General features: G+C 38.0%; 1 protein-coding gene across 6 annotated transcripts in view; it reads left to right on the forward strand.

The window, feature by feature from the left end:
• Positions 1-6,564, forward strand: part of PWWP3B (PWWP domain containing 3B) — a 28,713-nt gene extending 22,149 nt beyond the window's left edge. For all 6 annotated transcript variants that reach the window (XM_005594278.4, XM_015444297.3, XM_005594279.4 and 3 more), the window contains 2 exons: positions 1,601-1,786; positions 2,838-6,564. In XM_005594278.4, coding sequence (XP_005594335.3) covers positions 3,051-5,132 — 2,082 coding nt within the window. In that variant the 5' untranslated portion in view covers positions 1,601-1,786; positions 2,838-3,050 and the 3' untranslated portion in view covers positions 5,133-6,564. The remainder of the gene's footprint in view (positions 1-1,600; positions 1,787-2,837) is intronic.
• Positions 6,565-16,613: the final 10,049 nt, after the last annotated feature.

Below are 16,613 nucleotides of genomic sequence, written 5' to 3' on the forward strand. Positions count from 1 at the left end.
ATTATTTTTTAACCTATTTCAGCATCTTTAGAGTAGATTACTCAGTGATTATTTTTATAATCATGAAAGAAAAATGAAGCTGAAGCAGCATACCCATTTTGTTTCAAGTACATAAACACACATAGACACACAAAGACATGCTCCCATATCCCCCCATCTTCTGCCAATAGTGGAAATTTTCCAGGACCTGATCAAGTGGGTAGTGTAGTTGCCGTGTCAACTACAGTCCTGCATGTGTCCTCCCTGCAGTTTATTCTTTCAGATCACAGATACCAGCGTGGTCAGGAAGAGCCATTTTTCTGTATCATCTAAGTTTAAGAGTGAGAAACAGAGGATTTGGTTTATTTCTATACACAGTTTTCAAAATATGTGGCATGGTACATCTATACAATGAAATACTATGCATTTGGCAAATGTCTGAGAAACAGTATAAGGTGAAAAAAATTATATAATAGCACATACTATATGTTCTCACTTAAGAAAAAATATGTATGTTAGTATACCTATGTATGTTACTACAACCAAATCAGGAAAAACATATCTATGAAAGTTTTAACAGGATTACTTGTATAGTTGTAGAGATAGGGATGGCTTTACCATTTTCTACTCTTTAAAATTATTTATATATATTTATTTGGGGTTTGTTAAATCTTCAGGGAAATATTGAGATAAAATGCTACAGGCTTGGGGGAAAACCTCATTTAAAGTAATTTATATCAAATTATGTGGAAAATCTTGAGGTGAAAGATGTTCAAGCTATGCTCTTGAGTGGGATCTGAGGCTGGTTTCAAATTTTCAAATGAGATACATTTATCTTTATGTGTAAAAATGTTCTAGAAATACATATAGAAAATATTCCTAGCAGTTATTTGTCTAGGGTTGTACTTTATTTTGCATATATCTTTCTGCATCTTCTCAATTTTTAATAAGCTTCTGGATGTTTTCATAATCAGAAACACTGTAGTTGAAGACATTATGATCTGGTTAGAATCCCACACAACAAAACCTTAAATTTAACATAGAAAATTCTAGAAGCCTGAGAAGACTCCTGGCTAACTGGATGTAGTCCTTATGGAATAAGGATAGAAACTACATCTGATAGTGAGTGAAGTTCCCTTCAACTCATGAGTAATTCTGGTTGTCATCATAAGAGGGCACTTGACAGATTTTCTAAATTTTCTCCAGCCAACCATTGTTATGAAGTAGACAAACAAAGCAATGAATCTATTTTGTATTAGTAAACTATGAGACAGCATGTAATTGCAATTCCACTGAAAAAAAACTGTATGTGTAAAGAAGAAAACTTCCACATGATAACTGATGTGAGTATTCAAACAAAATCTACATGCTGACTCATACCACTCCACCATACTTTTCTTCAGAGATGATTTCAACATAAACTAAATAGCATAAATTTATCCCAGAGAGCATTTCAAATTATAAAAATCAGAAGGAAAATAAACATGGCATCTACATCACAGATGAAATTTTGCCTCATTCCTATGTTTTAGAATTACATACCTGTTAGAGTTTAGGTAGGGAAAATTCTTGACACCTTTCCCATTTCGTTGGTTTTATTCCCTGCCTTCCTTTTGAACAGCATAGGTTAATATCAGAGATGCACATGACCTGGGCAATCTGCATGTGATACCAGCCAAGCCCCGGGAAGACAGTACAGCCACAGAAGTGCTGAGTCTGGTGAAGGCCCTTCTGGACAAGCAGTTGGAGTGAGAATCAAGACAACTGGACCACAGGACCAGACCCACCAGGATCCACGTGACAGTGGGTAAGACTCTTCCAATGTCACAAAACATTTCACGGTAGAAACATGTTGAGAACTTGGAGAATAATGTATTTTGCCTCCTGCTCTACAGCCATCCTAGCATTTTAAATTAAAAGTCATATTTCCTGTTAGAATCATGTTAGGTTGATAATTTGGGGTACAATTCATTTTGCTCCCTGTTCTGCATCCATGACACTTTATAATTAAAAGTCGTAACTTCTAGTTTGGAGAAGAATCTCACTTTTTAAACCTTTATGAAGAAATCACCCAAGAGGCTATTCAGGTGTCTTCCTGAGGTTCAGGCCAATGGCCTGACTCTCCAATCCTTTGTAATGATCCTATCCAACAAGTTGTCATAGCAGTAATTCTGACTCTCTGCCTTCTAAAATTATGCTTTTAGAAGAGTCATTGTATTTTTGTCTGGGTCCAGGAGATACAGACCCTGTTGTCTTTGTCTGCCTGCTCTGGGTGAACAGTGGAGCACTTGCAGCTTAAAAAACATAAAGCTGTGTTTTCAACTAGAACACTGCTCCTCAAAGAGTTATTTTTAAACATGTAGCATTAGAAGCACTTAAGAACTTTTTAGAAATACAAACTTTTGAGCACAAGCCAAACCTTCTGAATAAAACTCTCACGATGGGGCCTAGAAATATAAGTCCTCCAGATGATTCTGACACGTGTTAAGTTTGGAGACCCACTGCTATAGGTATGACATTAGGGACACAAAAGTACCAAAGTATGTACTTACATAAATAGAGTTCCTGACATCCCATCACAAGCTCTCCCACCTCTCCTTCCATGTGCATGCATTCCCTTCTTAGTAAGCATGTTCAATAATGAGGGCAAATTCTTGAATTTGAGGTATTATAAAACAACTTTTCTGGTTTTTGCCCACCCCCGCCCCTGCAATCTTATATTATGCTGCCTCCTCTGTCTCATGCCCCACTGAGCATTGTTTTTTTATCTACTCTCCACTTGTAATTACTCACCTCCTGTTTTGGCAAAATAATTGTATTTGCTGATACTTTTCTTCTTTTCCTTTTCCCTATTTCAGTATCTTCCAGTATTGTCCCATTCAAACAACGTTTTCAAGCTTCCTTGGAAAATTGAGGTGGAGAACAGGCCACACAAACTGTAAACCCTTTGTAGTCATAAGACGAAAGAGGCTTTGTTAAGAGTATTGTTTTGGGTAGAACTTGCATTAGCAGTTACAAAGACAGCCACCTCAACTTTGGTAATAACCCTTGGCACACAAATATAAAACATAATGGAGTCTGAGTATGTCCTATGCCACTGGAAAGACCAGTTATGGCCAGCAAAAGTTTTGTCCAGATCTGAAACTTCATCAAACAGTAAGAGGAAAATGGGATTTTCTCTAGAAGTTCAAATACTCTCACTAGATGAAAAAATTAAAATGGACAGCACAGAAACAGAAATCCTAAATAAATCTCAAATTGAAGCCATTGCTGCCTCATTAGGACTACAGTCAGAGGACAGTGCTCTGCCTAAAGAGGAAACTGCCTATGGAAGATCACTAAAAGTGGCACTGGATATTCTGAATGAGAGAACAAATTTGAGTCAAGCAAGCACTTCAGATGAAGAGGAGATCACTATGCTGTCTCAAAATGTACCACAAAAACAGTCTGATTCGCCCCCTCATAAAAAATACCGGAAGGATGAAGCCGACTTACCAGAGTGTCTTCAGGAAAGTGAAAACTCAGCATGCTTATTAGCATCTTCAGAGAGTGATGATTCCCTGTATGATGATAAATCACAAGTGCACACAATGGCCAATACTATTCCAAGTGAAGTGGAAACAAAGTCATTACAAAACTCTAGCTGGTGCGAGACTTTCCATTCACTTTCAGAAGATAATGATGAAAAAGAGAACAAGAATAAGATTGATATCTCAGCAGTTATGTCTGTGCATTCTGCAGTAAAAGAGGAAAGTGCATATGTTAAAGATGAAAAGTTTGCTCCACCCTTGTCATCAGATATCCTCACTATGCCCAAAACTTTGAAAGAAGAGAGCCAGGATACATGCCCAGAGACCCTGGCTGTTCCTTCTGAATGCTCTGCTTTCTCAGAGAATATTGAAGATCCTGGAGAGGGTCCCTCAAATCCATGCTTAGATACCAGTCAGAATCAACCTTCTGTGGAATCAGAGATGGGGGCTGCAGCATGCCCTGGGAGTTGTTCAAGGGAATGCCAGGTTTCATTTAGTGCCTCTAACCCTGTCTTGGATTATTCACGTCTTATGAATAGTGAAAGAAATTTTCAGAGAGTGGATTTTGAAGAACTTGAGGAAGACGGTCAAGCCTCTGACAAGTCATTGCTTCCAAGTCGCATTAATCTTTCTCTATTAGATGATGATGAGGAAGACGAAGAACTTCCACGCTTCATTTTACATTATGAGACACGTCCATTTGAAGCAGGAATGATAGTCTGGTTTAAATATCAGAAATACCCATTTTGGCCAGCAGTGATTAAAAGTATCAGACGAAAAGAGAGGAAAGCAAGTGTGCTTTTTATTGAGGCAAACATGAATTCTGAAAAGAAGGGCATTAGAGTAAATTTTAGAAGATTAAAGAAATTTGATTGTAAAGAGAAACAAATGCTAGTGAACAAAGCCAGGGAGGATTATAGTGAGAGTATTGACTGGTGCATCTCACTAATTTGTGACTACAGAGTTAGAATAGGCTGTGGTTCTTTCACAGGCTCTTTGCTTGAATATTATGCTGCTGATATTAGTTACCCAGTTAGGAAAGAAATAAAACAGGATACTTTCAGGAACAAATTTCCAAAGCTGCATAATGAAGATGCCAGGGAACCGATGGCTGTGACTTCCCAGACCAAGAAAATGTCCTTCCAAAAAATTCTCCCTGACCGGATGAAGGCTGCTCGGGACCGAGCCAACAAGAACCTGGTGGACTTCATTGTGAATGCGAAGGGAGCAGAGAACCATCTTCTGGCCATTGTAAATGGCACTAAAGGATCCAGATGGCTGAAATCATTTTTGAATGCAAATAGGTTCACACCCTGTATTGAAACATACTTTGAGGATGAAGATCAGTTGGATGAAGTGGTGAAATATTTACAAGAAGTCTACAATCAAATAGATAAAATAATGCCAACTTGGATAAAAGATGACAAAATTAAATTTATCCTAGAAGTTCTTCTGCCAGAAGCAATTATTTGTTCAATTTCTGCTGTTGATGGGTTAGATTACGAGGCAGCTGAAGCAAAGTATCTAAAAGGACCATGTCTAGGCTACAGGGAAAGAGAATTATTTGATGCAAAAATAATATATGAAAAGAGACGAAAACCACCAACAAATGAAGCTCACTAAATGTGCTGAAAGTTGAAACCATGACAGGGAGCTCTCATAGATACTAGTTGAAAAAAATCTCTGAACAATTCTCTCTTAATACATATTTTCTGCAAATGGGAGAATGGATAATGTGTTCACTTCTTTTTTGAGATATCTAGAATCTGTGGTTATAATTACATCTTTATTTCCTTTTCTTGCGCTTCTTCAAAGTTAATTTTGTCAACATATTTCAGCAGTTCTACTTTCCCATACATTTTTAGAAAGCATAATTCCTAAATGATTTAGAAGGGAAAGTACCATTTTGTTTTATGACACTTTAGAATCTATGCTGTATTGTTAAATATATTGTGCACAATTATTTTAATGTTAAAATTGCACTGGTGTTAGATATTAACCAAGATGATTGGAAAAAAGTCTAAAAGATACATCATTTCTATATTCCTCGCTTAATTTTTATAAAATATTGGGTTTTCCCTCACATAGTTGAATTATTTTTCTTGCCATGCCTATTTATTTTTGCAAAAAAATTATCTGATGTATAGAACCAAAGATAGATTTGCTTTGCTATATATTATAACTACACTTGCTTTTGCAATAAAACAACTTGTAATTCAAAAATGAAGATTATCTGCATGTAGTATTTATGTGTGTGAATAACATCTTGGCATGCAGAAAATAATTTTGGCTGCTTTTAACAGAATTGTTCATTCTACACTTCCCTGAAATTCCATTTTTGGGAGTGTCTGTCCTTCAATGGCTGAATAGTTCCTTAAATCAGTCAAGCTCCTGGCTATCTTCATAACTAACAGTGAGTGGGTCTTCTTAATATAGGTGTCTGACCACATGTGGAAGGCAGCTAGACTTATTGTATTTACAGCCTGGCCACTCTAGACATATGAATCCAGGCTGACTGCTTAAGTGCCCATCTCGTTTGATATAAACTGTAGAAAAGGCAAGCACTTTGTTCTGAGTCTTTTATCTCCAAATACATAGTTGTCTCAAACCAAGCAAGCTTTATCAAAATGGCTTATTTGTAGAATAGTTTCAATGATACAAATGCCAACTGGCAAGTCATTCCAAACTGCTTGAAGGAGTAGATGGACCAGAATCTGAGAATTTGGAAATAGGTCACAGAAAAAGCCTCCATTTGGCTAAATATGACAATGTCTGAGTATGGTTAAACATACACAATTAAAAGTCTGAAGCCAATGAGTTGTTTATTCTAACTTGAAATATATTTTTGTGAGAAAAAATGTTAGAAAAGTTAGTTTATTTAAAAAACTTGCTGTGAAAGGAAATTCTAAGGGCTTAATATGAAGCTGTCTGCATTTTTACCTGTTAGACAATGGTCGCCCTTGGGCTCTTGTTATACATTCACATGGCTACGCGTTTATGTAAAGTTTGCAAAAATTTGGTGTTTTGATTTACAATAAAACTATTATATTATTCACCTTGGATTTTTACATCATCCTACTTGAAACTGTGCAGCTACATAAGTGGTGTTTCTCCAAATTTAACACACACACACACACACACACAAAATGTATATATATGATTTGTTTGGAATTTTTGGTTCTTGTAGTTGCCATCATCTTAACACTTGCTATAAGTTGTCATTCTAAATAAGTATTCCCTTTCATGTTGATTTTGTATTACTTTAATAGAAAGCCTACTGAATTTTATAAGCCGCATGTCCCACAAAACCTCTCTGGACCCTGACTAAAAAAGACCAAGACTTCTTAGACATACAGCCTCTATCAATCCACATACCTTCCTCATTGCCCTAAGAAGTGATTTACAACAAACCATCATCACACTGTATGTGGATTTTATACCCTGGATAAAACACACTTATTTGCTTTATAATTGTATTAGTCCATTTTCACACTGCTGATAAAGATACACCAGAGACTGGGCATTTTACAAAAGAAAGAGGTTTAATGGACTTATAGTTGCACATGGCTGGGTGGGGGCCTCACAATCATGGCAGAAAGCAAGGAGGAGTAAATCACATCTTACATGGATGGCAGCAGGCAAAGAGAGAGAGAATTCATGCAGGGGAGTTCCTCTTTATAAAACAATCAGAATTCATGAGACTTATTCACTATCATAAGAACAGCATGGGAAAGACATCCCCCCATGATTGAATTATTTCCCATTGGGTCCCTCCCATAAAACATGGGAATTCAAGATGAGATTTGTGTTGGGACAAAGCCAATCCATATCATTCCACCCCTGGCCCATCCCAAATCTCATGTCCTCACATTGCAAAACCGATCATGCCTTCCCAACAGTCCTCCAAAGTCTTAACTCATTTCAGCATTAACTCAGAAGTCCACAGTCCAATGTCTCATCTGAGACAAAGCAAGTTCCTTCTGTGTACCAGCCTGTAAAATCAAAAGCAAGTTAGTTACTTCCTAGATACAATATGGGTATAGGCATTGAGTAAATACAGCCATCCCAAATGGGAGAATTTGGCCAAAACAAAGGGGCTATGAGCCCCATGCAAGTCTGAAATCCAGCAGGGCAGTCAAATCCTAAGTCTCCAAAATGATCTCCTCTGACTCCATGCCTCATACCCAGGTCATGCTGATGCAAGAGGTTTGTTCCCATGGTCTTGGGCAGCTTCACTCTTGCAGCTTTGCAAGGTATAACCTCCCTCCTGGCTGTTTTTATGGGCTGGCATTGAGTGTCTGCGGCTTTTCGAGGTGCACGGTGCAAGCTGTTGGTGGATCTACCATTCTGGGGTCTGGAGTATGGTGGCCGTCTTCTCACAGCTCTATTAGGTGGTGCCCCAGTAGGGACTCTGTGTTGGGGCTTCAACCCCACATTTCCCTTCTGCACTGTCATTGCAGAAGTTCTCCATGAGAGCCCCACACCTGCAGCAAACTTCTGCCTGGGCATCCAGGCATTTCCATACATCCTCTGAAACCTAGGCAATGGGTCCCAAACCCCAATTCTTGACTTCTGTGCACTGGCAGGCCCAACACCACATGGAAGCTGCCAAGGCTTGAGGTTTGCACCCTCTGAAGCCATGGCCCGAGTGCTACATTGACCCCTTTCAGCAATAGCTGGAGTGGCTGGCACACAGGGCACCAGCACTGCATACTGCACAGGGATCCTGGGCTGCACACAGCATGGAGATCCTGAGCCTGGCCCCTGAAACCGCTTTTTTCTCCTAAGCCTTTGAGCCTGTGATGGGAGGGGCTGCTGTGAAGACCTCTGACATGTCCTGGAGACATTGTCCCCATTGTCTTGGGGATTAACATTCTGCTCCTCATCACTTATGCAAATTTCTGCAGCTGGCTTGGATTTCTCCTCAGAAAATGGAGGGGTTTTTTTCTATCACATTGTCTGGCTGCAAATTTTATGAACTTTTATGCTCTGCTTCCCTTATAAAACTGAATGCCTTCAATAGCACCCAAGTCACCTCTTGAATGCTTTGCTGGTTAGAAATTTCTTCCACCAGATACCCTAAATCATCCCTCTTAAGTTCAAGGTTCCACAAATCTCTGGGCCTGGAGCAAATTGCCACCAGTCTCTTTGCTAAAACATAACAAGAGTCACCTTTGCTCCATTTCCAAACAAGTTTCTTATCTCCATCTGAGACCACAGCCTGAATTTCATTGTTCATATCATTATCATCATTTTGGTCAAAACCACTCAACAAGTCTAGGGAGTTTCAAATTTTTCCACATTTTCATGTCTTCTTATGAGCCCTCCAAACTGTTCCAACATCTGCGTGTTACCCAGTTCCAAAGTTGCTTCCACATTTTCAGGTATCTACAGCACACCCCACTCTACTGGTGCCAATTTACTGTATTAGTCTGTTTTCACAATGCTGATAAAGACATCCCAGAGACTGGGCAATTTACAAAAGAAAGAGATTTAATGGACTTCCCATTCCACATGGCTGTGGGGGACCTCACAATCATGGCAGAAGGCAAAGAGGAGCAAGTCACATCTTACATGGATGGCATCAGGCAAAGAGAGAACTCGTGTGGGGGAGTTCCTCTTTATAAAATGATCAGATCTCATGAGACTGCACTATCACAAGAACAACATGGAAAAGACTTCCCCCCATGATTCAGTTATCTCCCACTGGGTCCCTCCCACAACACATGGGAATTAAAAATGAGATTTGGGTGGGGACACAGCCAAACCATATCAATAATGTTGTGTCCCTCTGATTTCAATATAATACCCACCTTTAGTTCTCTCAGTGGAGCTATCTCTGTCTCCTGGTTCTAATATTTGTGTTATTACCTCATTCATTCATTCATAGCATTGTGAGTCAAGAGAGCAAGTGATATGTGACTAAAGCTCCACTTCAAGGGTAGATTTCAGGTGCCATAGAAAGGAAATATTACTTCTGTGACCCAGATGAAAATCTAATTTCTAAGATGAGTAGGATGCACTACATCATCATAGTGAGAAATTTTGATTAACTTTGTGCACAGACTGCCTGTACTTGAAAACCAGAGCCCAAGTTTCCTCATATCTGTGAGTTCCCAAGTGTCTGTTTTGTTTGTGGTAAAGATTGGACACCTGATCCCTCTTAAGATGTCATTTATTTTGGGGCATATTGAAGTTAAGGGAGGAATGCCTCAAACATGCATCCATTCTCCTCTTTGAATGAATCACTGAATGGCATTTGAGATGTGAAAATGGATGAATTTGGCTTCCAACACACTGTGGACTCAGATCCCTTCCAGCCTGAGTAGCTGTTAAGGCAACTCTAAGATGGAGTTGCCCTAAGCTGGATCTCTAATGTAGGTTTGTGTGTCTGATTGGAGAGCCTGACTTCTTATCCACCCTAACCCACTGGGTTAAGGAAACCCTCATCTTTTCTAGTCATAAGGCAGACTGCTGAATATCAGGCCCAGCTTCTAATCTGGCCCAGGTCTACAGAGCTGCAAGAACACCACATACATAATGCTTACAGATTTAGATAGATCGATCGATATATAGATGATAGATAGATAGATAGATAGATAGATAGATAGATAGATAGATAGATTGATAGATAGATACATAGATTGATAGATAGATACATAGATACATAGATACATAGAAATAGAGATATCCTGATAAGGAAAGAATAAAACCATGAATCTGGTAATAGCCGAGTGTAAGAATCAATCCCCTCAACCCACAGCCTAGCAGAAGCAGCCCCCTTAAACCCATGCTATTGGAGAGCAGCTTCCCTGTTCCTGGAGACAAGCCAATAACTTCATCTAAGACACCTACCTCAAAAGAAATAGCTTGTGTTAATATCCAGCACTGATATTTTTAATTGCTTCCAACCCATGACAAAAGTAACATGTTACACAGCACAAGGAGCAAAATATAATCTCTAAACAGGTGGAAAACACCTTATATTTAGAAGGAAATACAGGAACTGGCTAATATGCATTAGCATCAACTAGGATAATATATGTTAGAACGGATTTTGAGATTGTAAAACTAGCAAGGAAAGGGAGCAGAATATGCAATCATAGGGGAGAACTTATTGGCATGGGATCACACACCTGTGATTCAGAGTTCACTGACTTGGAGCTGGCCTAATACACTGCTAGGGTGTCATCTTTAAGCCTTAACCATGACAGCCCACCCAAACTTTCTTGCCAGAGTACTGAGGAATTGGTGAGAAGGTGAAATGAAGTGGCAGTATTAGAAGTGACTTATTGAGTGAGACAAGAGGACCTATCTCTGAACTACTTTCCCTAAGAGGGCAGAGAAGATATTCCGATAAGGAATGTGTTGATGAGGAGGAATACTGACATTTTTTAGAAGCTTGATGTTGGCTCTCCTCTGCAAACCATGGTTGGAAGTAAACTATGCTGCAATGGAGATTATAAGATTCTAAAATGGATGGTAGGGCTCAGGTGACAGCATAAAACCTCAGGGGCATGGTAGGTATCATTACCATAATGGAAAGCAAGGTCAGAGTGGAGTCTGGCTAACTTGACTGACAGAAATGTCAGAAGCTGTGACAATGCCTTATAGATAGTAGTATTCCAGGGCTAGATGTACAGACAGCTGGCTGTACAACTTCTTTCATACAAAAATAAAAGATGTGACTTTAGGAGGCTGAGGCGGGCGATCATAAGGTCAGGAGATCGAGACCATCTCAATTGTCCTGCTACTTAAGCCATATGACTCAGCACAACTGATAATGCTTAAGGTATCTATGGTGGTTAAGGATGAAGTATCTAGCCATTATACAGGTGCTATAACACAGAATTCTGAGGTTCTGAAGAAAACCCATATCTCCTGTAACGACTTGCCATTTAAAAACATACCCTCATATGCTATTAAGGCATAATAGAAATAGAGTGCCTAATCAAGAGATAGCACGTGACATGAGTGGCCCATCATAAGTTGTACATTTAGATTCACCAAGTGATAAGGTCTGACAGGGTAAACAGCAATCCACCCCATGATGGAAATGCCATATATGAGATCCAGCATGAGAAGGTATCAATAAATCAGCAGATTACACAAAACCGCCATGACATTGACCATTGTTGCAACAATGCCCCCCTCAAAACACTTCTATGATCATGGGTTAGGAGGTTATCTATGACCAACTGACGGAAGAGGAAAATGTCAAGCTGAATGCACAGATGTCAGCACTACAGATAGCTGTAAATGTACTACTCCTACACTTTAGCCTCAGTTGGAGTAGCCCTAAAGATTAGTGTCAAAGGAGAAACTCTTAGTTGGCAAAGCTGTGAACAGTACACCTGCTACTTCACTTTACAAAGGGACTAGTGGCTTGAAGTTGTTTCCTGGACTGTGAAGAACAACGTGGCTGCTGTGTCTGAGTCTTGGAATGAGAAGGGCTGGAAACTGAAAAAAAAAAAAGAAAATATGGATTAAAGGCACATAGATGGAATTACGGGAATGAAAACAAATCATATGTATCTCTGTGACTCAATATTAATGGCCATGCAAGAGAACTGACTGTAGAGAAGGCACTCAACAACCAAGTGGATCTAATGACTCATGCCATGAATGTCAAACAACTTCTTTCCTCAGTTATCTTATTTCTGGCACATAAATCCATGAATTGTCTTGGTGGCAGGGATTAAGCCTAAGCATGAGCTCAACAGCATTGGTTCGCTCTTGTCAAAGGTGATCAAGCTACTGCCACTGCTCAATGTATGTCTTTGCAAGAGCAACATCTGACGCTGTGCCCTCAATTCTATACCTTCCTTCAAAGACACCATCCAGCTACTTGGATCCATGTTGAATGCACTGCACCCATAGTAGTTATTCATCCTAATAAAAGTGGATACCAACTTCTATCCTATAAGATCGAGCATGACCGGCCTGTAGTGATGTCTAAATTAATAGCACATCCTTGTTTAAATTTTCTTCTTTCCTTATTTCGCCACTAATTTTTCTCACTCTGACTTACTAAAACCACTTGCCAAATAAACTATTTGCATGCAAACTCTTGTATCAGGCTCTGTTTTATGGACACTTAGGCAATGATGAAAAACAATAATGATGTGTATATTTTAGAAAATATAAATAGGTACCACTGTATAGTAACATAATAAACATTTTAAACATTCATAAATGAAAGCTATTAAAAGTTAATAAGTTTTCCACTTCTGGATAAGACGAAGTATACACATTTCCACCCCATTCCTGCTACTAAAATCAATAACCTAACTTTTCACCTTAGGAATCTAGAGAAAGTAGAGTAGATTAAATCTAAAATAAGCAGAAGAAGGAAAATAATTATTAGAGCAGAAATCCACAAAACTAAAAACAGGAAAAAATAGAATAAATTAGTAAAACCTAACGGTGTTTCTTTGAAAAGATTAATATATTTGATAAGACATTAGCCAGTGTAACCAAAAAAAGGGGAAGAGAAAGAAAAGTCACAAATTATCAATAACAGAAATAAAACAGGAGACATCACTACTAACCCTATGGTTGTTAAGAATAATAAAATATTATCAACACCATTATCCACACAAATTTAATAATTTAAATGAAATGGACCAAGTCCTCAAATATTTTTAAAGAAAATATCATTTTATTTTATAATATTTCATTGAAATACACTTGATATTTTAATATGGAATTCACGTTTTTTACATGAAAAGCACTGATGTCAGATATTAAGCAACAATAATTTAAAATTTCAATGCATTTTTTCAGAAATATTAATTGAATTTTTTACCTCATTGATATAAACTGTTAGATTTTATTTTTAAGAAAATTTCTGAAAATTTAAAACAATGGCAGAGAAACTTTCTTATATATTATCCCTAATTTCAACAGTTTTTGCAAGAAAACAACCTGCAATTAAAAGATATAGTTGATGCATTATCTGTATGCAGTCTCTATGTGTGTGAATAAAATCTCAGCATGCAATAAATCATTTGGGCAGCCGTCAGCAAGATCGTTCATCCACATTTTCCTGAAATTCCATTTTTGGGAGTATCCATTATTCAACAATTGAATTGTTTCTTAAAACAGACAGCCTTTTTTGGCTGTCTTCCTCACTGACACTGAGGGAGATTCTCTTAATACAGCCATCTACTCCTATGTGGAAGGCAGCTAGCATCATTGTATTCATGAACTGGCTGCTCTTGACCTATGACTCCATGCTGACTTAAGAGTTCCTGTATTCTAATATAAACTGTAGAAAAAGCAAGCACTTTATTTTGAGTCTTTTAGCTCCAAATAGTCATTTGTCCCAAACCAAGCAAGGTTTATCATCTTGCTTAATTGTAGAATAGTTTGAATTGGTTCCAATAATACAAATGTTGACTAGTAAGTCATTCCAAACTGCTAGAAGGAGTATATGGACCAGAATCTAGAATTTTGAAAATAGCTCACAGAAAAAGCCTTCATTTGGGGAAATATGACAATTAATATAGTTAAATACACACAATTAAAAAGTTAAAATCTGAAATGAATTGTTTTTCCTAACTTGAAATAAGATTTTTGTGAGAATAAATGTTAGAAAGTCCAATTTATTTAAAAAACTGAATGTGAAAACAAATGCTAAGGTCTTAACCCAGACCTACCTGCATTTTTCCTTCGTAGAATAAGTCAACTGCACCTTATTTGTGATGACATTGACACATATTCTTTTTTTCACAGTAATGACTATTATAGTTGAAGTCTATCCTCCTGGATTTATGGGGGAAATGAGACCTCTTTCATAATTTCCCTTTCACTTTGCAGAAACTCCCTTAATAAAAATTATATTGCATTTCCTGTTTGATGGGACATTACCCACTTACCTGTCACTTAGTAAGTTAATGTTTTAATAGAGAGACAGACATTCATTCAAGATAATTACAAATAAAAATTGTAATACATTATAAACATTTACAATGTTGATTTCAATATGTGATGTAGAAGTTTAAAAATTATTTAATGGAGGCTGGGCACAGTGGGTTACGCCTGTAATCCCAGCACTTTGGGAGGCCGAGGGAGGCAGATCATGAGGTCAGGAGTTCAAGACCAACCTGACCAATACAGTGAAACCTCGTCTCTACTAAAAATACAAAAATTAGTCAGGCGTAGTGGTGCACACTTGTAGTCCCAGCTACTCGGGAGGCAGGAGAATCGCTTGAACCCGGGAGGCAGAGGTTGCAGTGAGCCGAGATCACACCACTGCATTCCAACCTGGGTGACAGAGTGAGACTCCGTCAAAAAAAAAAAAAATTATTGGAATCACTGAAATTGTGGAGTAGGGAACTCCAAAGATCTATCAACCCACAGGGGCAATACAAATGCTAGCAAAAACTGTCAGAATCAACATTTTTTGGAACTTTAGAATTGAATCTCACACTGAATTGATTAGGTTTTATCATCAAAGCAACTTGGCAATAATGAAGCCAATATTTTGCCCATGTACCCCCCTTTCATCATATATCATTCAATTGCTGCTACGGTCTTTGGCAACAACCATGTACTATGTTCTGGGAACATAATTTGGCATAGGGTAATTGTCTTAAACTCTGGAAGTTGCTTCTCCTTTTTTACTCATACCCACGAAGAGCTTTCTAGAATACCAGCTTCAGGACTATAGAGATTTTTACTTTTGTTCTGTTCCATCTATAGTGCCTTAAACAGTGCCCGGCACATAAGAGGTACCCAGTAAGTATTTGTTGAAAGAATTGAATGAATGAGTAGTATAGTAGTATAGATGTCAAATCTCTTGAATGCTGCTCTTTCTTGCATGTGGAAAAAAGGTAAAATTCCTGTGATTTCTGAGACCTTAAAAGCACTATCCAATTCCAATAGAACACATCTCAGAATGTAGCTGCTAAAGCAAGCTCAGCACCATCCAAGCATCAGGAAAACTTTTGGCCAAAAGTAAATAGAAAAAAAGATACGGTGCAATACTTTAAGATTTTTTTGGGTTTTAACTTAATTTCACACAAAAGCAGAATAATTTTATTAATTTTTGGAATTTATTTATTGGAAATTCATAAGGAAAAAGAGCTTTTTTTTCCCAAATTTGGAGCATCTCCATATTGTTGCCATTTTATTATTGGTCTATCTAAATGTGATCTTATAATCTTAGAACCTCTAACGTACCACACTGAGAAGCATAGCTGGACATAGGGTGGGAAGTAGAACAGGGAGTAAACTTACAGCAAGACATTGAGACTACAGAGACAGCAAGACTATGCTTGTAAATGGATAGTCTGCTGCTAGAGATGTGGGAAATCTTGCTTCTGAGGGTGTGGAGAAGTGGCTAGATGAAGTTCACAGTCAATTCAGGACTGTAGTGCCAGAAACACAAGGCTCAACAGACAAGTAGGAAAGTTTAAATATGCTGGATAGGAAGAAAAGTTACCTCTAATTAGATCTGGTGACAGGAGGTTGCAGCTACACACTTGGTTTACCAAAAACTTAATTAATGGTTAAGATATGTGTTAAAATAGCAAAAACCTGGTGGAACATTGGAATGAGAGTGGGATGGAGATCCTCCATGTTCCTTACTGCTTGTTTCACTGTTGAAGGAAACTGATTTCAGAGCAACACTCCTAATCTCTCTCCCAACTTTCCTTCCTTAGGAAGAATGATTGAAGTGCTTGGTGAACTTTAGGAGAAAAAATTAAATATGACTGGATTAGACCCTTCTTTTGTTTTTGGCTGTCTGCAAGGAGGATTCATTCTGGTTTTCTCTATGCCATAATTTAAAATGGACCTGTCCTGTGCATCTGAAAGATGGTGAAAGCAGTGATTTTCTAGCAGTGCCAGAGACTGGATAAGTAAATCTGTTTAGTTCAGGGAGCAAGTATTTGCAAGCATTTTGGGTATAGATTATTAGCAATAAAGCCAAAATGTTTATGTCTATCTCTCTGTCACTCAAGTTTTATTTTTTAGTCAATTCTGACCTAGGGAACACAGAAGTATTTAGCAAATCTCTGTTGTATTAATCTCAGAAAGAAAAAAAAAAGGTAGTTTAAATTTCATGAGTTTTCCAGAAGGGCTTAATATAAATATAAA

The sequence above is a fragment of the Macaca fascicularis genome, chromosome X (genome assembly GCF_037993035.2).
Source record: "Macaca fascicularis isolate 582-1 chromosome X, T2T-MFA8v1.1".
NCBI classification, from domain to species: domain Eukaryota; kingdom Metazoa; phylum Chordata; class Mammalia; order Primates; family Cercopithecidae; genus Macaca; species Macaca fascicularis.